General features: G+C 36.8%; 3 protein-coding genes and 1 long non-coding RNA gene across 7 annotated transcripts in view; 1 reads left to right on the top strand and 3 right to left on the bottom strand.

Moving 5' to 3' along the window:
- The first annotated feature begins 14 nt into the window (after positions 1–14).
- The window catches only part of LOC145972848 (uncharacterized), a 26,102-nt gene continuing 1,604 nt past the window's right edge, over positions 15–24,512 (top strand). Inside the window, exon 1 of the long non-coding RNA XR_014439299.1 lies at positions 15–293. This is a non-coding gene — a long non-coding RNA (uncharacterized LOC145972848). The remainder of the gene's footprint in view (positions 294–24,512) is intronic.
- Positions 10,551–13,436, bottom strand: LOC145972840 (uncharacterized). The gene is made up of 2 exons (XM_083101837.1): positions 12,307–13,436; positions 10,551–11,427 (listed from the first exon to the last, which is right to left on the bottom strand). Exons 1-2 carry the CDS (start codon positions 13,094–13,096, stop codon positions 10,643–10,645), a joined length of 1,575 nt encoding a protein of 524 aa, XP_082957963.1. The 5' UTR covers positions 13,097–13,436; the 3' UTR covers positions 10,551–10,642.
- Positions 18,241–20,205, bottom strand: LOC145972842 (uncharacterized). Its single transcript, XM_083101842.1, has 5 exons — positions 20,093–20,205; positions 19,647–19,794; positions 19,368–19,511; positions 19,102–19,253; positions 18,241–18,539 (listed from the first exon to the last, which is right to left on the bottom strand). Exons 1-5 carry the CDS (start codon positions 20,170–20,172, stop codon positions 18,311–18,313), a joined length of 753 nt encoding a protein of 250 aa, XP_082957968.1. The 5' UTR covers positions 20,173–20,205; the 3' UTR covers positions 18,241–18,310.
- LOC145972844 (uncharacterized) overlaps positions 20,552–24,512 on the bottom strand; it is a 19,112-nt gene continuing 15,151 nt past the window's right edge. For 2 of the 4 annotated variants that reach the window (XM_083101846.1, XM_083101847.1), the window contains exons 3-5: positions 21,223–21,387; positions 20,915–21,066; positions 20,552–20,791 (exon numbers count right to left, since the gene is read on the bottom strand). In XM_083101846.1, the coding sequence (XP_082957972.1) occupies positions 20,611–20,791; positions 20,915–21,066; positions 21,223–21,387 (498 nt within the window). In that variant the 3' untranslated portion in view covers positions 20,552–20,610. Of the gene's footprint in view, positions 20,792–20,914; positions 21,067–21,222; positions 21,388–23,031; positions 23,171–23,414; positions 23,623–24,177; positions 24,207–24,512 lie in introns of those variants that run through there. The other 2 variants (XM_083101844.1, XM_083101845.1) reach the window with 2 other exon arrangements.

The raw sequence follows: 24,512 nt of genomic DNA, 5'->3' as shown, positions 1-24,512 counted from the left end.
GTGTATGTTTTGCCTCGAGGCTTCTAAGAACACCGAAACGTAATGCTCGCCTCGAGCTATTGTTTACGTCGAGCGACCCCGAACCGCGTCGCTTTTTTTGTTGTCAATGTGTATGTGTGTCTCGCGATCACTGTCTCGTTATCTTCTCAATTTACTTTTACACACTCACGTGATAAGACGTTACGCGGATTGAACGCGTAATACGAGGAATAAGGATGGAATGCAATCTCCTCCTGAAGAAAACGGCTATCTAGTACGAAGAGGAGGATTAAAGGAATCGCATTATCGAAAAGGTATTACATATTATGTTTTACGACGAATATAATATCGTTCTCTTTCGATACTTTGAAGAATTTTAATCGAAGTTGCATTCGTGCTATTTCTTTTTTTCTCTCTTTCTATATTTCATCCGTTGTTTTCTCGCTTATTCGTTCTCTTCATCCTACTCTTTTTCTTTTTTTTAACGTATATATGTATGTGTATGTGTGAAAAATATTGAAGAAATATTTTTTCTAAGAAAACATAATTTTTTTCGATAATTTTTGTGATAATTTTTTCGATTTTAAGAACGTTTCCATTTTAAAGGGATAAATTTTACTTTAAAATGTATATGCATGTGTGTGTGTGTATACATATACACATACTTTTCAAATTAAAACTCATCCCTTTATGGAGACATTCTTGTATAATGATACAGTAAAATTGTGTACTCATTGAATTACGTTTAATCGAGATGTGATATTTTATTACTTGTCTTAAAATTAAAATTAATATTATTATTATTATTTAAATACATCGAGAAGTATCATTATAAGGACAAATAAATAAGTCAAAGAATAAAAATTCTAAAAAAACATTTCTCGAAGAAAAAATACATTGCAAAATTATATCGTTATAAATTGTAAGATTATAGACAATATAATGCTAAACGTATTATTACTTGAAATATTTAACAAGGATTATTGCTCGTTCTGTAAATCCGGAAATGATAACGGACCAAAGACGACCGACTTGCAGTAACAAATAGGTTTATGCGACTCTTTATATCATTCGCATATATTTCATCGTAATATGAGATTGCTGGTTAATAAAATTCCTCTTTTATCTGCGAAATAAAATGCCGATCGCACTTTAATGTCATTGAAGATTTAATATTTCTCAATACGAAACTTTATGATATTCTTCGATGTGTTAACTGCGGTGATATCAGAACTTTATAATTTCATTTTAACTCGCTCCAAATCGAGCGAGTTACAAAATTCAATTTATTTTAGAAATTAAGAAATCTATACGAAAAATAAACTTGTCAGGTTAAATAGATATCACGTATATCATATTAAATAGATATCGGAATTCTGATTCTCGATTTAATTGTATATTTATCTCACACACACAAATAATTCGAGTTTCTATAACTTAATTAAATAACATTATTTTTTCCTGATAATTCTTTTTATTTTAAGATACATAAAATTTTTGTATCCTGAAAGTGTTTTTTTATGTAAAAATAATTTTTAAGAAATGTAAATTAATTAATTAACGGAAAACGTCCTGTTTCTAAAATTATGATCATTGTTGAGAAATTTTTTCATTTATTGATTAAACCATTTTACTCAATTCGAAAAAGAATAAAAAAGTTTTACGACAGTTTCCCCAAAAAATTGGTTGGCGTCCAAAACAAAGTACAGCTTCCTGCGGAATTCCACGTCGGCGACGAGCGAATTCAATTGGCGTTTACACCGTGCTTACGCGCTACTTTAATCCAATTAAATCTGACAAGACGGCGCGACAAGAACGTTGGCGGACCGGTAGAGCCAGACACTCTTACGCGACATTACGATATCCTTCCTCTTTCTTTTTCCTCGTCCAACATTCCGCGGATCTAATACCTTGTTCTTGGTTCGCAAGGATGTGTATATATGTGTGTGTGTGTATTAGTATGTGTCGTCGTTGGTTACGCGGGTTTAGCTAAAGAAACGGATTTGCTCGTAAAATCGAGAGCCACAATCGACCGGTGAAACGCACCGATAAATTGTCGGCCAGTGAATTTATTCGTGAATTAAAGCCACCGCGATGGCGACCCGATTATTCATTAATAGAGCCAACACTCGCCATGCGTGATAACTCGGTCGCACATTGCATCGATTATTTTACGGCGTGTCTCTTGCGCAATATTGCAGCAGGTTGCAGGCGGTCGAGGCTGACTGGAAAGACTTGGGATGCTCAAAGATACTCGAAAATGATAGTTGAATATTAACGTTATTTATAAAATAGTTATCTATGGCAAATTTTTATTTAAAAAAATTAACGTCAACTTTGTCAATAAATTATTATTTGAGATAATTTTATATCTTTTAAGTTTGTAATACCTTGTATGTAATAATGCGACGACCGATCTGCGGTCGCAATCGGTTTTCCACTTTGCTCCGCATGCACGATGATTACAAGAAAACGAGCTTAACCCGTAATTACCGCCGAATAACGTAATAGCCATGTGGTGTGGCTGTTTTTGGTGTTTTCTGCGCCCGGCGTGAATAACTGGTGCAATTACCAACTGCACGAAAGGTTGCATTAACCTTCTTGACCCATCGCGATCTTTCAACCTCGCAGAGGTCGGCCGATCGAGATCATGCTTATTACTTTTGAACGCCAATGTACGGTCTGTTGCAAAAATTACCGTTCATTGCGATCGCCGCATACTAAATATATCACAAACTTCTGATAAATAAAACACGTATCATTATTAATTATCAAAAGAAACCCTGATATTAAATGTTAAAAGAAGGTAGAAAGTTACTTTTTAACAAACTGGTTGAAATGTTTATTTGCTGTTCATTAAAAACCGTCTTCACTTATACCTGTAAATTAATACGAACATAATTTCACACTCATTATAATATTTTATAACAGCATCAGAAATTCAAAGGAACACGAAAACGATATTTTCTCGACAAGAATAACAAAGATAACAGATATTTTCTCTTCATTGTACTTCATAATTATCGTTCTTTGTACAAAGTCCGTTAGCTTAAAGTCGTGCGAAAGCGCTGTCTTTCTTTCTCTTTATTTCTCGCGCGTTTTGCGACCAACGACGGACGATATATTTTACGCGCCTCGAACATTAATCAGAGCTGTATTTTTGCGCGGCCGCGATTTTCAGGAGGTGGAAACTTCTTTCTCTTCCTCTTCTCCTTCTCTGTGTCCTACGTAAGAAGAAATCTCGAAGAAAGAAACTTTGGTCGGACGTATCTCGCGAGGGCGCGACATTAATCAACGCGATTCAACATTGTATCATTCTTTTCTACAGCACGGTACTTTCGAGCTGGGCGAAGCTTTTTGCGCATCCATCGTGTCCAGCGTGTCCATAAAGGGAAAGGAGAGGAAACTGTAGCACGTTATCTTTTGCGAAATTCAACGGACGCGATATATATATACACAGTAAAAAATAAAATGTTAATTATAACATTTTTCACATGTCCCAGAAAGTCCACTCTAAATTTTAAGTTAAAATAACTCATTTGTCGTATATTATTGACAAACTAAAAATGTTAAATAATTGACACAATACTTTACATTTATTTTTATTATTGTGACTTTAAGGATAATGTAAAAATATCATACAAATTAATTAAAAATTACATGAAAAAATAATTACAATAACTCGTAAGAATTGTTGTAGGACATTAACATATAATAGTAATTATTTTGACTTCAATTATTTGTAATAGAAACATTTGATTTTAGTAAATTTGATTATTTTGTGTATCAAAGTTCAAGATTATTTCAAAATTTACTTTAACTTTTCTTAGAAAGTTAAACTGACTTTGAGACATGTTGATTGTTTAAAATGATTATGTTAAAAATACTCAAAATAATATTCCATTTCTAAGAGACATATACAAAGTGTTAAGTTATACAGTTGACATAAATGTAACACATGAAAACGTTATAAAAATAATAACATATCAATTGTATGTTAATTTTACATTAAAGTAGTAATCAAAACGTGGTAACACAAGAAAATTTTAACATATGGACGCACCATTTTTTACTGTGATATATATATATATATATATATATATATATATATATATATATATATATATATATATATATATACGAGGACTACTCTTGGCACGAAGATATAAATTAATGATACTGCGCGCCCGAATTTTTCTTATCCGATGAAAAATGAAGAAAGCGTGTCGCATTCGCGCGAGAAAGTTACGATAAGTTCTTAACGTAATCTTTCGCGCGAGAGAGCAAGCTACTGTTTTTATTACCTTGCGAATGGACTATCAATTTAGCGACAGAATCTGAACGTAAATATCCTTTGACACGAGAGTTGAAAAATGGAATGCCGTCTTAATAATGTCGTCGCGTCTCGCACGATTTGCCTCGTAATCGTTCGCGGTTTCATGACGCAACACAAATACGAGGCATCGTAAATATCGACGGTTGAGAGAGAAAGATCTCCCAACACGAAGAGAACGGATCTCTCGGTATCAGGTCAGTGGTTCGGGAGACGGCGCCGTCCATCGTGCATCGTCCTTTCTCGTTCTCGAATTCCAATAAAAACGCCTCTTTGAAGTACATCCTGAGCGCTAACCGCGGCGATAAAGGACCGAGTATATCAGTCTGCATTTCTCGATGAAAGACAACGACGAGGACGATAACGACGACGAGCCTTCCTTGGAAGAGAGATGTGGTCTTACCGCTTTTTTCCTGTTACCAGTGCGAGACGCGCTCCCGCTTTGTCCGCCCAAATGGAAATTAGAGCCGCTCTCGTTCCTCCTCCTCTCCTTCTCCGCACCCTCTCAGGCGCATCTCGGGATTGAGAAAGAGCCGAGGACTTTTGTCTCCGACGTAAGCAGATTCCGCTTGAAATCTCCATTTCAGTCGGAATTATGCTCCGCGATCGTCTCGCACGTTTGTCAGACGGCGCTTCCGGAATTATTTCGAGCCGCGCGATTCTGTTGCTTTGGATCCCCCGGACAATCGAATAAAGAGAACTTGGATTTAGCAGAACTTTGTCTATGGATATGGATAAAATTGTAAATTGCTAGATTGTACATTCACAAAGATACGCTACAGAGATTATAATATGTACTTATTGTTAAAATATAATTTGTCAGCTTGAGTTTTCAAAATTACGGCGGAGAATGACTTCAAAATTTTTCTTTATGTTAATGAAATTTCTATTTTTATGAAATGTATTAATTTTGTTATTAAATTTGGGGATTAGATTATGATAATCTTTCTTGCACTTAAAATTAAATTGTTTTATCCGTATTTATTATCATAATTTCAAGAAAAATTTTTCACAGATTGAAAAATATTTCTCTTTGTTTAATTTATGTTTGCGCGTGAATAGGTAATATTTTAAATTATTCGCATTTTTTTGCGATACATACGTTCAATTTTCATTTATTTTATCCATCTATGTAAGTCGAATAAGAGAAAATTGCACGTTCCAACATCGGTCATCGCTTTATCACAAGACAAATCTGCGAGATTCATTTCGCCGGAAGCGGCATAAAATAGACGAATATTGAACATGGTGCCTCGGGTCATAGAGAATGAACTCTTTCATGAAACGCGTCGACCGGACAGTAGCGGCACAAAAAGAGATAGGAAGTGATTGCATTTCGCTTTGTGATCAAAGTGAATCTTTGTAATCCCCCGTATTCGCTAGTTTTCGTACTTTGTCGATCAGGACCAGACCGAGTACGAAAAGTAAACGTGTTCTCTACTCGTCACTAATTTTAGGCGATAGAAAGAGCCTGTCGGAGAGAGCAATTTAAGAGTCGAGTTTTCGAAATTTTTCGTGATAGGATATTTCTTTTATTTATATATGTAATATATTAAAATTGTTAAAAGAATTGTTTGATAATTATTTATATTTTAATTTATATAATTATTTGAGATCTTAACGATTTCCGTTCCCTTTTTTTCGTCTCAACACTACAGACCTGACTGACAGGAAAGTAACAATACAAGATTCATGTCGAACCGCTTGTAGAGAGATCGCGAAAAGGGATAAAGCGGGGGAACGGAGCAAACAAAGAAGAGAGGATGCTAATCTCCTCTTGTATGGAAAAATCGAGAGAGCGACCACTGGTGCAGACTCAAACCGAGGTTTTCGAATAAGCTATTCATTCGGTGCAATATACCGTGTTAATATAGTGCATCCCGTCTAGACGGCAACGGCCGTTTTAGTCGGGCGAAAAGTTACCTCGTTACGTGGCGAATTCCTGCGGAAAGGACCGGGAAAGAACGGGGATGAATGAATTTGGAAGGTATACAATCCATGCCGCGCACTGTCGATGACCTGGAAATTGCAAAAAACAAAAGAAGAATAAAAATCCTCTCATCGAAACAACGATAAAAGAAAAGAACCGATTTTCGCACGAATAAAAATTCTAAATAAATATATAAATATCAAAATAAATTAAATAAATTTTTCTAATAATCTATAACCGTCCACAGAAAAAAAATAAGTGTCAAGTCAAAATTTATATACTTAAATTAACGTGTTCATTGTTTCGTATATACGCAACAATTTATAATCTTCTTAGAAGAATTTAATAATTTTAAATTTCAACAATATTATAGTCTTATTTTAATATTGTAAATATCACCTCAAGAATATATAATTATTTAATTCTACTTTAAGAAGATTATAATCTTTGATTTAAAAATGTTATTTTCTATCTAACATTGTTTCTTTTCCATTCAAGGAAATTAAATCTTAAATCATAAGAATATATTTTTCTCGATTAAACTATATAAAATGGCTTCATTCAAGTAAACAATTATTCAAGCAATTATATTTTTCTTTAATTAACGCAATATAATCTCATTTCAAGATTTCCATGTTAAAACTAAATATATTTTCAAAACAAGAATGTCCTTTTTTTCTGTGTGCGCAAAAAGTCAATCGATGAAAATTTCATATTCCTTTAGAAGAAATAACCGTCAATCGCAACTCTAGAAATGCAAGATTTACGCGTCAAAGAGCCTTGAATTCGTAACGTCGTAATGTCATCGTATTCGCACCGTTCCTTAATAACCTGGTTTAATTAAATTCAAAGCGCACGTCGTCGTCGCCGCTTCGATGTCCAATAACCGGCGGTGGCAGTTGTGCGATGCAATCCACCGCGGAAACTGGTGCAAACTCACTCGGGAGCCACGGACAACGTTATCGGGACGGCGAGAGCGAGCGCGACGGGACGTCGCACAATACGTCGCATTCAACGGACCGCGCGCGGTGTCAGTGGCACCCACGTCGATATAATGTGTAACAGTCACGGTGCATCGAGGTATATCGCGCGATTCTAGTCAATATAGGAGACTGCGTCTATAATGGAGACAAGAATTTCGAGATGAGACGACACCGCGTTGCGTTATGTTGAAATACACATCTTGTCGTTCTCTGACAAGTTGGAAAGTTGGTACACAAAGTATGCATCGCGTCGCGATACTCCGTACGTCGTTAAAAACACTATGCGATAGTTTGCACGAGTCCCGCGACGATGATCCAACCCACTTTCTCTGACAAGTTTGGAGGGAATTTGTCTTTCAAGTAGGGAAAAATTGACTTCATTCTCGAGTTTCTTTCTCTAGAGAAATCTAAATTTCTAAAACTTTGGGGATGGTATTCGTATCTTATTTTATCTTCCGTGTCAATTTTAGTCTAGTATAGCGTTATATGTAAAACAAAAAGCAATGCTTTTGATAAACGTAGAAACGTACATGAAATTTCAAGCAAAAACTGCAATATCCACTTTAAATCGCTCCAACAAATTGCTATCGTTCAGATTGCTGGTTTAATTCGACTCTGGAATTCCGACAAAACAAATACATCATTCGAGAACGCTGTTTATCAGTCTGGCGAGTGCTGTCGCGAAAAAAAAAAACGCGCATCCGCGGGAATAACAGCGCAACGCGAACATACATTTTCGAGAATCAGCAATTAATTTGGCCGCTCGGTATATTTGGAGTAGCCGAGAGAGTAGCCGGGTCGAAACGCGCATTCTCGATAGCTTTATAAAAGGCTTTTACCAACGCAAATGCCGTAATATGTGAATGCGTACGCATATATACGCAGTTGTATCTCTTTCTCTCTTTTTCTCCCTGCCTCCCGCGGGTTACAATTTAACGTATACCGGGTGCGACAACAAAATTAGCGCTTCCATCTCGCCCATCTGCCGCAATGTCCATCGCCCATTATCCGTCGGTCGGACGATAATAACTGTCCATTAGCCCGGCAACGTCAATGCATAACGCAATTGGATGAAGTATCGTGCCGTTAATCGAATTGTGAAATTTGCGTAAATTAGATTGATCAGGTATCGGCTTGTTACAAAATCTCGCGATAAATCGTCTGTCGTGATAAAATTTATCTTTAAATTGTACATTTAAATTTTTAGATAATTTTCGTACGTATTAAATTGTGTGCATATATATAATATGCAATTAAAAATATACATTTTTCCCAAATTTTTAATATATAGAAATTTAATATATAAAAGTTGAAGATTATCGATTCATTTTCTAAAACGAAACGAGAATATGTTTCTAAAAACAGGTACTCTTCTTTTTGTAAATTTAAATAATTATTACACATTTATTATTTACTATTAATGCTACTCATTTTTGAAATATTAGATAAAATCCTTTGAATTTCATTAAATATAGTTATAATATGCAAAACAACGTCAATATTATATCAATACTTAATCAATTGTGTGACAAGCAAAGATATTTTTTCCTGAAGGTATGATCGATATACCTGTCGAGAATGTGTGACCATTAAATGATCGATGTCAATCCATCCATCAATACGGTCCGGACACGATGACTCTGTTTTTCTATTCCATTTTTAATATGTAGGATGAGATTGCATCGTATATAACTGTACACACTTGCAGATATTTTATTCAATGTAATATATCACTGTGTTAGAAAAAAAAATTCATTGCAACGAACAGTTTATATTTAGCACAATATCTCTATCAAAATATTTCAATTAAAAGAAAAGAATTCATTTCATAATTAAATATGTATGGAGATAATATCGTTTAAATAATTTTAAACAAATAATTCTGCAAAAAATATCTCCACATTTCAGTATCAGTATTATAAGTAAAAAATCTACGATATACGTGAAATTTATATAGTTTGCACACCTCATAATTACGTTCAAAGACATTATATTCGATGTTCATTATTTAAATGTGCGCAAGACATGGTCTTTTCAAAATTATGCGCGGTTTTACGACCCTCGAGAAAAATGTCATTACGACGCAGGTGTGAGACTCCTATTTACGTTCCATACCTCATTAGTTCGTTTCAAGAGGCTGGTCGGCGTAGCTAGAATTCGTCTTAAAAAGGGAGGACAGATTTCACACGAGTACGCACAGCTGATCGTCAATAACGTAAATAGGTTAACGTGTTCCCGGGATATTCACTACTTTGAGAAAACTTATTTTTATATAGATATTAATTTTCATCATATATATATGTATATATTTTCTTTCTCGCAAAAAATTTATAAATAATTTTATTGCAATTAAAATTTTTCAGATTTATTATTATTCATCAGATGAAAAAAGAGAGAAAAAAAGAGAGAGAGAAAGACCTTTTTTTCATTATTATAGCTTAAGATCCCCCGTCGAAAAATTTTTGAATACGTCATCTCGTCGGATTAGCCAGTCGCGATCACTCGGTGTTTTGCAACGAAGGGTTAATGAACGTAATACACGTCGACGTTGGTAAATTTGGTCAACTCCGCACCCTTTCGGGGTGCGTCCTGTGATCAGGACAACCCTCCCATATTGCGTCAAGTCGAGTCAGCTTCGACATGTAACGCGCACATCTGTGATATTTTTTTCCCATGTCTGTGTGATTGTTCATGCTTTTTAATCATGAAGAGAGAAAAACATGGCGAGCCGAGAAATCAACTGTCTCACCGGAGTATAATCACGCTTCTGTCATGAGATGGTAGATAGGTAAGGTGCGCGCGTGTGCTAATAACGCTAATTGTACCAGCGGCCGATGCTTCATTAATTAGAGAGCTTTTCTTAGCCTACGATAAAAATGAAGATATTTTAAGAGCGAAAGTATATGTTGAGAGACAGATTATTCGCCAGATGCGGATTATGAATATTTTTATTTCACGAAAACTTCTTAATTTTACGAAGAAGTAACGAATTACAGACTCATCCTTTCGATTTTATCGTGATCGTGTTAATTAAATGTTGACATTATTTTTCATTACGGCTTAAATATAATTATCATCTTTAGAAAATATATTTCTTTGTCATATTTTTAATTATTTTTCTAAATTTTTTAAATTCTTTAAATTTAATTTTTCTAAATTTTTTTAAATTCTTTAAATTTAAGAAAGAATATTATTATATACAATGCTAGATAATTTTATTCTGTAGATAGATTAATGGATAAAACGAAATTTATAGGAAATGCCGGAGGGGGAGATGTCATTATACGGAATGGGGGAGAAAAAATACGCAAAGACTGCGCCGCGGTGTTACTGAAAAAATACCATGTTTTTATTTTCTATTAATAAAATTATAATCCTTACGTTTCTATAAGCGAATTAAATCGCGATGGGTTCTCGTCAGCCGAAGAATGCGTCGTCGCTGGAGCCCTCGGGCGTGCAATTCTGCAGCAACGACGCCGTATTCGACATGTCGCTGACGACGTCGCCGCCGTTTCCGGTTCGCGGCGGCTTCACATCCTGACCCTGCGAGGACGCGTCGTAGACGCCGCGACTCGTCGTCTGCTGCTGATTCTGCGAATTGATCTCGTTGTAGACCAGTTCCTGGATTTTGAGTCGAACAAACATCTGCCTGTCGAGCGGCAGACTCCTCAGGGGATTCCGGACGCTCATGAGGAAGTGATAGGTATCGTCCTCGTCCTCGGAACCGATCGCCAGCCTCTTCTGCAACGACTCGTATCGCTTTCGATCTACCTCCACGCCGTAATCATTGTCGATCGCGTCCATGAGCGTCCGTTTGCGGCCGATTATCTTGCTCATCTTCGGCGGCGGCATCACCTGATGCAGGCCGTCGTCGTTGGACAGCAACGACTGGCAGGAATCGCCATCCAGATCGTCGAATTGCGTCTCCTCGTGGCCCTCCAGGATGTCGATCTGCGGCTCGATCTGCGTGCCATCCGGCGACGAGCGCATACCGATCGTCGCGCCGATGCAGTTTTGCGACAGGGTGCAGCCGATCACTCTGGAATTCATTTGGTCCCGCAGGAAGAACAGGCTCTTGAACCAGACCCACTTGGAATCGTGCTCCGTGCCGCCGCCACCGTCGCACTTACCCCGGTAAGTCTTTTTCAACTCGTTCCGGAAGTTGTCGCGCAGATGCTTCCATTTAGACTTGGCGACGTCAGCTGGAACAAAACAACAGTCGCGTTTCTACAACTTGTAGTCGTTGAAAGATTATTGTACAGTTTGCTCCGAAAATGTGAAAGCTGCAAGATTATTCTCAAAGAGTATATCTTCCATTATCATTTAAATGTTTCGCTATTCATTGAATTTTCATCAAATTTAAATACCAGATACATCAAAGAATTAAAAATATGTTATATAAATAAATGAAACACACAATTAATTGTACTTTAATATACGAGGTATCAAAATGCAGTAATGAAATGCGCATCGTAGTAAACGCCGTTCTTTGTCAGCGGGTTTATTCCACGATCGATATTTAATTCAGTGTTTGTTCATCGCGATAGCATCCCGCGCGCACGTGCTGCGTGTAAACCGCGAGTAAACGACATATACGTTTGCGGAAAAAAGAAAGAAATCCCCGTCCAGCGCGTGTATACACGGTGGCATCAGCGTGCGACCTGGCGGTGATTCGCGCGAACTAGCAGCCTATCTCTCTCCGGTCGGCCTCTCCTCTCGCGAGGAACTATCGACCTGTTCCAGCGAACGGTCCGGTTGCCCCGGCTGGCGGTCGCCGGATCCGCTCGATTTCTCGTCGTCTTTACCGACGAGTCTCTCCTCCGGGTCTCTCTACCGGCTTTCGTCGGAGATTCGCGCTATACCGCGAATAACGAGATACCTCGAGCGTCCTCGCGAGGACAATGTACAAGTCTGACGACCAATCGACTCGTACCCGGCGTAGCCCACCCACCCATCGAGCGGGCATCCACACGTGCGCACCCAACACGTATATACAAGGACGAGTAGATGGAGAGAGAGGGGGGCGGAGGGGACGAAGGAGCCGCCGCATCATTCATCGAACGCGGGCCGGCTATACTCACTCGACACCTCGCAGGCCCTCGCGATCTCCCGCCACATCTTTAATATGACATCGCGATTGTGATAGTTGACATTCTTCTGGTCCCAGATCGCGGGTCTCGCGTGCACCTCGCTGATGAGCCGCTGCAGGTCCATCGTCATCGCGCTCCTACGGCCGCCGGCGGCGTTGCATCGCCGGGGCGAGCGTTTGCCGGCGCGTCGATTGAGAAGCGTGACGCCGGCGGTGCCGACGGAGGAGGCGGCCGCGCGCGTGCCGCTTCCTCCGACGCGTAGCTGGACTTCCCCGGACGACGCCGATGTCGCGTGCCGCTCCGAGGCTGCTGCGGCGAGGTGGCGGCTCCTCGACGGCGGTTTATCGACCCGCGCCGCCACCGAGTCCGACAGGCCCGCGGCACCCGCGTTGGCGTCAGCGTCGGGCTCGAGGACGACGACGGCGTCGGCCGCGGTGCTCTCGGCTACGGCGGCGTTCCCGCTCGGCTGGGCGATAGCGCTGCTACGGGTAGAGACGGCGACGGTGCCGGTCGCGTCGTCGTTGCTCGTAGGGAGCCGTTGACGCCTCCTCTTCTTCCTCTTGCGTCTCGCGACGCGGCAGGTGGCGGCGACGGTGGTCGAGGTGGTGGTAGAGGTAGCGGTGCTCGCGGTGACGGCGGTGGCAGGGACAGCGGAAGCGGCAGCAGCAGCGGCGGCGGCGGCGGCGGCGGTGCTCGCGGCGAAGCCGAGCCGAGCGGACGAGCGTAAGCGGCACGAATCCAGGGCTATATCCTCGTCGGCTCGTGCGCGCGTGTCGTCCATGCACGCGCGCGGGCCAGCCGGAAAGGACGCGGCGCACACACGCGCGAGGAAACGAGGCGGCTGGCGACCCCGACGACCCTGACGACCCTGGCGACGCTGACGACGCTGAACCGACCCTCCGATCCTGCTCGTGCCGATTTGGATTATGGACGAACGTCGACCCTCGTCCTCGTCGTCGACGAGGCGAGGAGGAAAGCGGAGCGAGTACTAGCACGCGCACGCATACACACGCTCCGGCGGTGTAGTGCTACTCGCGCGCGTCTCGGTCTCGACCACCGCGAGGCCTTCGGCTCCGCTCGACCCCGGCGCTCGGTACCGCTCGGCACCGCTCGGCGCGGCTCGACCCGCTTCGACCCGCTTCGGCTCGATTCAGCGCGTCTCCGCGCGTCTCCGCGCGACTTTGCGCGGCGCGGATAACGCGCCGCTCGGGCGGGTGGAGAGGAGCGGGATGACGCCGAGCGAGTAAACTACCACCGGCTCGGAAAGCGCGCAGGGGCGTGCGAGAAACATTTCGGAGCGGATGACGAACGGATCGCCAGCCGCGACGTTCGAACGCCGACAAAGCTCCTCCGAAGCCGACGGTCGAAAGTGACCGAAATTACCTTCGTCGACGTTGCTAATTAGATTGAAACGAAATTCATCAACCCCCGACAGCGAAGTAACTTTCCGTCTTCCGGAAACTTGATGGAAAGGGAGGGATTATCGCATTGTGAGAGAGAATGCTTCTTGATGAGATAAAATAAACTTGTTTCTACTTTTCTAAATAGCAAAATTTCAACTAATTAGGCAGAATAATATCGTTACAACTGCTTTTGGAATATATTCTCGACCTTCATCGGTATCAATATCCACAAGTGTCAATATCAGCTGATATCCTTGTAGAAGAAAATATCTCAATTCTGCCTTCTCCTTGCGAATTGAATCCGCCGGAGAAACCGGCCGCTTTGGACATCTCTCGAGGCGTATTTCGGAAGGCGAGTGCGCCTTGGCATTTAACGCGCGTCCGCTACTGATTGGGCGGCTGCAGTCGCGTCGTCACCCGCTACGAAGCGGCGCATCCGCTCAGCTCGGCTTTATCTCGGCTCCGCGTCGCGTCGCGCTGCATCGAGACAAACGTGTCCGTCGCCCGCTCGTTAGCGTGACTTCGCTCTTCGACCTGCCTCGGCTCGTTTCGGCCGGCCTCGGCCTGGGCCGTGGCGATCCGCATAATGTCCAGCATCCAATCTGCAATTCGGCGCCTGGAGTCTCGCGACCGTGATTTCTCGGCTCGAAAAAAAGAAAATGTTACTCTCGAATAATTTAGATTACTTCCTGTATGGAAACTTGGATCGGAGTAGAAGTAATTGTGTAATTTTAACGATGCTTCATATATCGGCGGAACAGATAGATTATGATGAATTTATTTCATAATTATGTCATTAATATTTATATAAATGTCGCGAATTAGTAGAATCGAGGATATTTAGATAGACTTTGGATACTCTGATTAAATTGTCGTGTCCCATTAAATCAATTGAGCGTTACGCGCGAAAATACATGCTCCACTGCGCGTAGCATCTGTACAAATATGAGTTAATTTTGTTCATTAATAGGCGCGAAGTCGAGACGGCGGTACTTCTTAGCGACCGTTCCCCTAGTAACCTTGTTCCGAACGATCTTGCTTCGTGATTCGCATTTCTATTAATAGTAGCTTCGATCGCGAAGTATCCAAGGACCTGCCGATGTGCGAAGGATTCGCGAATTGGTGCGTCTGCCGAGCAGTCGTCAAGTCAAGATTTATGTCACGCTGAGCGAATCGCGTTATCTAAAATTTATCTTGCCCAAGAAGTGTAAGATCACGAGATCAAATATATACACACAGAGAAAAATGTATACTGTATTCAATATTATTTATTTTAAGTATATCATAAGTTTGTATATCCGCAAATATAAGTTTATCACAAGCATTAAATTTAATTGAATATATTCTGAATTTTAGTAAGTGCTGATGATGAGTATATTTTAAAATTATTATCAAGAATATTCTTTGTTGAAGAAAATTATTACTTAAAAAAAGAAAAATAAACTGAGTAATCGCTTTTCTTGGCAGTAGAATGATATTTTTCTCTGTGCATGAGTCTACGAGGAAAAATTGCACAATCTGAAGAAAAAATTCACGATATCCTGACAAACATGAAAAAAATACGACGTATATAAATTTGCCTTGTTTTAAAATCCGGACGAGAGATTTTCGCGTGATATCTCGACGTGTACACCAATTTTTGATATCCATGCGATTCGGAGGAAATTAATTTTCTTCAAACTCGACGTTTTTCTCTCTTTCGCGGCATCAGCGTTTTCATAAAGCGTGTCCTTCGTGCGCAATTTGACTGCGCGCTATCTTCGCCGTATAATCTCACGGTCTCTCGCCTGAGCTTCTCCATTTTGTCGCATTTTCCGCATTTCTCTACATACTTGTCTTCGTCGCGTCGCGTACTAATCAGCGCCCAACTTGAAGTAATCTGTCGGCGTGTCTCATATCAGTTTCCGCCTAGTCGGCAAATACAAAGAGACCGAAGGAAAAGGGAAAATCCCCGTTAGTCTACATCTACCCTTGTCTCCGCGGAACGTTTCGGATTAATAATACCGTGCTGGATGTGAGCTCAACAGCTGAGCCAGTCTGCGCACCAGCATGATTTCGAGATAAAGTTATACATCCTCGCTTAAGACTGCTGTTCTCGCGAATCTTTGAATTTAAACTTAAACTTGGGAGGAACAGCAAATGAATAATTGCTATATCTCGACAATCGAAAATTAGTCGTTGAAATTATGTATTTTCTCCAAATTGATAAGAATTTTGAATCTCATATAATTGCAAAAGGAGATTCATCATTTGAAAAGAATAAATGTCAAATCCTGAAACTTATAATTTTGTATCAATAATGAATGCTGCGAATTTAGCGATCCTTGTAATCTAATAATTGCGATACTAAATTCAATCAAAACTCTCTACCGTACGAGAAATCAGTTTTCTGACAACTTTTGGTATGTCAGTCGTTCAAATACGGTGAGTCAGCGTATCTATGATCAGTGATATCTACGCGACGCGGTAGCGAGCGACAATGCAGTTGATAATCCTTCGGCATGCAGGTATCACGATCAATAGTAGGCAGCGATGTTGGGTACTAGATACGCAAAGACGGACAATAGCGGCGGTTTGCTCTCGGTGCGCTCTATACAGAGTATCTGATCCAGTATGTGAAGCATATATAAGCCAGATAGGTATGCCTCGGCATCATCGCGGATAATGCAAGCATGCGTCTGTCACGTACCGCTTCGTCGATTCGTCGTCTCGACAACTGATATTGCTGTCTCGAGTTTGCAAGTTAAAATCTGCAAGAACGGCAGATCTTAATATCTATATAATATGTATTCATTCAAATTTATGTAATTTATATAAAAAAACAAGTTGGATACACGTACACGTAGAAATTTTTTAAATAAGAATTAGAGAGATAACTATTTTTATATAAGAATATATAACATCACGTATATAAAAATATTAGCAATCTGAATAAGATGATTTCATGCAGAAATAATTTTTATTTCGTGCAACAAAAGTGTATATAAAGTGTGTATAAATTTGTACTTTGAATGTTGCTTTAGCAGCACAAATGTGCACTGACTGTATATTCTATAAACGTCAATTAAATTTAAATGAATAAATGGAGAGTCCTCTGTGTATCTATCTATATATCTATCTATTTCTATATACATATATATATATATATATATATATATATATATCCAGATACACCTGGTAACAGGCAACCATCATCGCATAAGCGTATTAACGTATAATACCCAATAGGGTAAAGAGATATGTGCTATTAGTTTTGCAGGTTTCTGTATTAAATTATTTCTTCTTTATTAATAAAATATAAATGAATAGCGCGCGTTATGTAAAAATGAAGCAGGAATAATTTCGAAAATAAAATATTTTTAAATACATTTTTTAACACCTATATTTATATTAAATATATATTTAATATAAAAGTATATTTTAAAATATCTTATTCAAAATCATTCGGTGCTTTCTTTTTTTCTTTCTCTCTCTCTCTTCGATATTAATAGTATTAATAGTATAGCTTTCATTAGAAGTTTCCAGTTCATTAATTCAAAGGGCATAGTAATTGACAAAAATAACTTGATACTTCGGGACAAAACAAGGTACCGGAACATTAATATTAGCATTAGCACTTGGCGTTATCGATCTGCCAATCCGTGATTGCAATATCCGCAATATTGTATGTATAAACAAGAGCGCCACGTACATTCGTCGCGATATCCCCGGAGACCATCCTGTGGATTTTCATGGAGTCATCTCTATGCAGATTGCGCTATCGCTGTTCGCAAGACCGATACAATCGCGCCAAGATGCGACGTGCCCGAGAAACTTGACTAAGTTTAATAAGATTAAGCGGCACGAGTTGTGCGCGCCAAGTTGCGGATTAACAATGTCGTGAGTAATGCATATTGATCGACACTTTAGATGGGCTCGACGCTACCTCGCCTGTCGAAACTATCCTAGTTCGCTTATAAATACGGAATGCATCGTGAAATATTTTTCAGATGTCTCCCTCTCTCTCTCTCTCTCTCTCCCTCTCTTCTCTCAAATTTACATACTTGTGCATCTTACATTTTTGTTATTGCGATAATTATAATTATTCATAAAGACATTTCCTCGACAGATTAGATTGTTGAGATTTGCAATCGAAATGCCGTTTATCAATGATGATTATCTTATGAATATTAAACGGCGCTTATTGTCCAACTGTTGCTATTATCGAGTGATAAAGATAAAAATCATAAAGGTAAAAATAATTATTTTATGTATTGTATTAGGGGGAGGGGGAATAATTTATATAAGAGAATAATTTATTTACATTCTCAAAAATACTTAAATTGATAAGTCAATTAATATTAAGAGGCAAATTATACATTTCTTTTGCAAATTATTGGCGATTACTTGAAATAATGAAATGCTTATATCATTATCATAATTATGAGAAACTAAATGCTAGAGAATATAAAAAAAGATTGTATTAAAAATTTTGTATTAAAATACTATATCAAAAATATTATATTAAATAGACACTCGGTGATTTAAATGTAAATAATTCATGTTTTATTTTTGAAGTACAAAATAATGAATATTCGTTAAAATGACAAAGATTAATTAAGCTGCGCATTCAAATCATCGAACCATTGTATTATGGGCAACGTGGCGTAATTTGGTCGTGGAATACTGTTATTCCACTCGTCAATTTTCGCACCGAAAATCTTTATGGAACGCTCCTCAATGGCTACCAATACGCATTTTCGGAAAATTACTGTGACTGCCTTAACCAGAATATTTAAAAGACGATCCAAAATATGACCCTCAAATTTGATATCGTATTTTCTGCGAAAAAAAGCAAAAGTATTATCAAAGTAATTATGCATAATATACATATATAAAATTCTAATAACTTAATTATAAATTGAATTAAATTCATGAAAATGTAAAATTAACTTGTGATTTACATTAATTTTTTAGATCAATATTTTATGTTTGTATTTTTGTTGAACGCGAATAAAAGTGAGATATTTCACTTCTGTTTCATCTAGATTCGAAAATCAATAATAAGATGCGATCTATAAGAATTAAAATAAAGACAACAATTTTTATAAGATGATTATTGTTTTTCGATTAATCAATGATTCAGTTTGCAATTTTAGATATCGCATTGATTATTATCTGCTTGCCATTTCGACCTTGTTCACCTGCTCAATATTACAAATTTATCGTCATCACGAAAACAACTCACTGCAGGCTATCATCGTGAATCAATACAATGTGATTTATGGCATCGAGAAATGAGAAATATTTCATCGCGTTCAATATTTCATCGTATCAATCTTTTCGTTTTTCGTACATATCTAAACGCGAAAAATACAGAGAAAATGTAAAAAATAATGTTTACCTAATATCCGAGAACTTAATGGAATGTAGCTCTACATAATAATTAGCTAAATCGATCGTCAACACGACATTAATGTCTAGATCGTAGAAACGACTAAATACATCACCATGCCTCGTAAAAAAGAGATATTTGAAATAATATTCATAGCTACACTGAAAATTATACAAAGAGAAGTTAAGATACATATACTTTGTTTTTGTAAATGTTTCTTGCAATGTTTCAACATTAATTGGCAACATTATTTTGTGTCTGTTTCATTTTCTTACATCTAAAACGTCAAATCCCAGATTCATATCTAATGTTAAAAGTTTGTCCTTATAGATTCCAATTACGTGATTCGTGCGTTTTATTGTCGATAAGTTTTGTAACCATCCTTTCTTGAGATCGACGCTTCCTTTGAACACTCCAGGCTAAAATGTTATTTCGATATACATATATATATAATCTTTTTCAAAGATACTTTCACAAAGATACATGATTGAAATTAGAAAATACGATAATTAAGAGAAAAAAGAATTTACTATGTCAGTTGAATAATTACTTACCAAATTTGGGAAAATACTTTCGGAATAATCTCCTAATTGATTAGGATCTAATCCATTGATTAAAATAAACTCACGAATTGTCGGTAATAGCTTATCAATTTTCTCATCAAGGACCACTTTTTTTTCTTCACCATTTACAGAAATGAGACTATACAATACAGAAATGTGCACTTGTCGAACGCTTTATTTATACTCGTTCAAATCGAATTAAAAGTCATAGTTTTAACTAAGATAACTTTATAATAATAATATAAAAATTTCGAAAAATGTAGGAATGTTTCAAAAACTGTAGAAATACATTTATCATTAAATTAATTGCAATTTGAACGATATTAAAAATATGGAAAGATTAAATCTCGTTCTTTACAAGATATTTTGGAAAATTCAGTTGCATAATAAACTAAGAAAATTATGTAAAATCGTAATTTATTAATATACAAACTTACAAATTATGCTTAGCTACAGATTTGCCGTATACCAGCCCTATAATTGCGAGGATAAAAATTAATTGCATTTGACTGGCCATGATTACACTGATAATTCAACTACTGAACGAGTTGACAATTTCTTCTATTTTATTGTCAATCCCTGCCACATGTCAGAGATTGATTATGCCTTATCGATTTGATAATTTTACCGATTAACTTCAATCAGTAGCGATAACATGTATCTAATTAGATATCATGAAGAGTTTTCGTAATCTATAGGTTTTTTCTCCAATTTGTTTATAATAAATATATGCCATATAGATAGCTATATATTGGAAATGGAAATCTCTATATATTAATGGAATAAAGAAAAATTTTAAGATTGTATATTTTTATAGATGAACACATATTTAAAAGATATATTTAGAAATACATAGAATATAAAAAATATATACAAACAATATTGTATTAGAAAATAACAATTTGATGTTTATTCATTAGGTTTTGATTCAACAATTGATATTTTAAAATATATGTTAACATTTTGGAGCGATTTTATGATTTATCTCATTAAGGTATCTTCGAATTTCATTCGATGCTTCCTTTTGAACAACGTTCGTAATCGTTTCTTTAAAGAACGGAGTTACGATATAGACGATAGCTGTATTTATCCAATCCACTGATCCATCTTTATTTTTGACTGTTACCTTAATGCGACTACAATAATTAAATATTGAGTAATTATATATGTATGAAAGATTTCATAATATTGATAGTAATAATAATCAGAAAAATATATAATCTATATTTAATATTAATTTTACAATTAACAGAAATTACCTAGGAACTTGTAAGTGAAATTTGTCGAGGGCCAAAGTGTTATCTGTTGTATTAAATGTGATGTTCATTATAGCGCGTACATTTCCCGCTAAAGCTTTAATGTGACCCTTAAGATTTCGAAAGATCAGTTTTACAACATAATCATATGTTCCCTTGAATATAAAAAAAAAGTTACTTGCGCGATTAAATATTATAATGACACTACTGTAACAATAAATATATATAATGCTTGGAAAAATAGATTTAGTTAGCAGCTCATCTTACATTGCTCTTTGAGCTAAAAATCAAGAATAGAAAAATTGAAGTACCTGTAAAAGTTTGAATTCGAAACCAACGTCCATCTTTAATAACCTGTCTGCATATGTTAAAGTAGCATTATTGTGACGCTTCAAATTGGATAAACCTTTCAATATTCCCGATTGTAAAACGAGGTCGGCTTTGTACATCATCGGTTCGGAAAAGTTTGGATTTTCCTAGCGACAAAATTAGCCATGCTTTCACATTTCTATCTTAATAAACCGTAATAATTCGTTATCATGAGAAATTCGAACATTAAACACTTTTTATCTCAATCTAACGAAATAAAGCACGTTGAGCAAGATGTATTAGTTGCTTATCGTCGCGACTGCATTATCTGCAAACGCTTGCTATGTGAAAACATCAATAAGATTCTATAATTCCCGATTCCAAAATGAGATTGACTTTGTATATCGGCTCAGAAAAGTTCGGACTTTTCTAGCGACAGAAATTAATCACGATTTTAACATTTCTTTCTTAAAAAAATCATAATAATTAGCGTAATTCATTATCGTGAATAATCTCCGGATTCACGATAATTAATTACGCTAATTATTATGATTTTTAATTCTAACATTAACGAAACAAAGGACGTATAGTTGAATAAGATGTATTGCAGTGTTTAATTGCTTATCACCGTGACTGCATTATCTGCAATGCAAACTCGTTCGCTTAAAAACATCAACAAGATCCTTATAATGTGAAACCGAAAACACAATGTATACTTTATCAGACGTGTTTTACAAACACAGCTCTCTTGAATTCTCACACAGTGGCGTGATTTAACATTGTCTCACGCACGCTTAAAATAAAGAGTAATCAATCTAATTTTTAATACAACATTTTTGCACGAATATTTCAGATGTAATCACTCAATAATAAATTAACTATGATTAATTTAGTTTCAATACTCATATATATGATAACGCTCCGTAAAGTTAATACAATTTTCAACATTATAAAATAGATTTTATTCATAAAGTAACTATGCAAGATTACAATATTATTGTAATAATTTAAAAAATAAAATTTATATATTTTTTTCTCAAAACGTTATGTGAATGTTTTGTTAAAAATCCTTCTCTTTTTTATATGAACTTATTTAAGCTTGCTATCAGAAGATAAATGCGCCCGACACAATCCGGAAAGAGTTTAAGCATTTGCCCTTGTCGGACAACGGCATTGAACTTGAGCTCATGCTCGCCTACCGCGATCTACCGGGTGAAACCTCGGTTTCACTCTCGTCCAAGTTTGCGCGTCAGCCTTCGGAGCGTCAAAAATGAAATCAGCGAAAACGAGGTGAGAGATGACCTCGGCGTTTGACCGTGGTACACCGCGGACCAAGGTCAACGCTGGAAAGTGTCATATCGGGATTCACTCTCGCTCTCGTACAAGGCCCAACTCTTCGATTTCGCTTTCTACGGTCCCGAGGTTAAACGTGCGCGCACTTTCGCACCGCGCACCATTGACCTCGAATCCCAGTTTTGACCCCGAAACCCAGCTTTCTCCCGATTTTCGAGCCGACCTCTCGCGATTGTGAGCAAACGTCTGCGTTTATGGTAAATAATAACTCCGACATGACTGACTGATTTCTCACTGTCATTGACTGTGATTCACACGCTCTCGATTCATTGAATCTTTATTTAGCGAAAAAGAATATTTATTAAATAAGTTACGACAAATATGTATTTGCTGTTTAATCAAGCGGTTGGTATAATTAATACAGTACAGTTAATTAGACGATTTTGTGATTTAATTAATAAATAAATTTATAACTTTTGTTCCTGAAACATGCTGTGTTTTTTAAGAATATTACGTACCATCCATAATTTTCGCTCAACTTGTGGAAGTTTGAGTGGATCTAGGCCATATTTCTTGATAAATTGGACAATAAAAGGATTGAAACGGTCCACAATATGATTTATATTAATATTCCAATTCTTTATCTCGGTAATATCCCTACAATTATTGAAATTTTATATTTACATGATTCTACCTCGACTAGAATAAAAAATACTGAATTATAATAAGTGAATTAAAACGTTATACAATTAAATAAAAAATTGATAAACAAATAAATGATTATTCTGACTGTACTGCATATATTTAGAAAGAATAATTTTTAAGATTTGGAGGAAATGTTTAGTTTTGAAATATAATAGAAAATTTGCCAATAATATCAATAGTAATATGTAATAATTACATATAAAATGTGTTATTGTGTGCTCACCAAGTTTCTACCTCGGCCAAAGTCCGAGCGATAAGCATTACGACAATGTAAATGAACTTCATGGCGATTTTAACAAGACTAGATGAATTTCTTATAGTCACACTGCTCTTATAAATTTCTCACATAAATCCGACAGATTCAGACTATCGTACAAGCACATCGTTGATCGTTTATCTCGATACTCGTCAATCAAAATAACACATTTTTTCAATATTTTTATCATATAGATACTTTAATACGCAATAACGAAACAAAGAATATTATCGAAGACATATAATGTATATGCGATAAAATTAAATCGTATCAATAAAAAGAGACATGTACGTGTACAAAAGAAAAATGTGCCTGATCAAAAAATTCACAAAATTGGAAATTTTATTTATTGTGATCATTAAAGTTATAAAATAGCTTGAGAGAAAATGTTATTTTATATAAAATTATATTTTCAATCATTTTAAAATATAAAAAAATACCAAAAAACATTTATTTTTATATATCTTATTACTTTATATTTAAAATGTGTTAATAAAATTAAATAAAATTTATGATAAAAAATTTAGAACATACAAATATAACACATTTATTCTTATTATATTTATAATTTCTATATTTAATATTAAATGATTATCCTAATTTTAAGAATTTTTTATTATATTGTGCCTCCCCCAAAGTTTTTTTTTATTTTAGAATGTTCAAATCTTAGTTAAAATATTTAAAATTGCCTAGTTATGCTCACACTGATATATCAACATTTATTCATTTGCTTGTTCATTATCATTTTTTTTTTTTTTTAACGAGATAAAGTCAATTTCTACTTCCGAAAGATTCTCGATGTTCGTTATCGACGTAGAATTTATCTTGTTTCGTGGCGCTCTCTGTAATATAAATCTTAATATAACATTAAGGAGGCAAACTGTATTATCTATTTGCACTCACAAAATGTATATAATATTCAAATAACCCATATTCGATTCAAATGATACATGAACATTATATATATATTTGTTATAGTTTGCATTGCGATTCTAATAATGCTGATTTAAAAAGATTTCAATGGAAAGAACTTTCTTT

The sequence above is a fragment of the Camponotus vicinus genome, unplaced genomic scaffold (genome assembly GCF_025532165.1).
Source record: "Camponotus vicinus isolate PSW18456_S1 unplaced genomic scaffold, iyCamVici1.0 SCAF_6, whole genome shotgun sequence".
Lineage (NCBI taxonomy): Eukaryota > Metazoa > Arthropoda > Insecta > Hymenoptera > Formicidae > Camponotus > Camponotus vicinus.
This window is presented reverse-complemented; position numbering and strand designations above follow the sequence as displayed.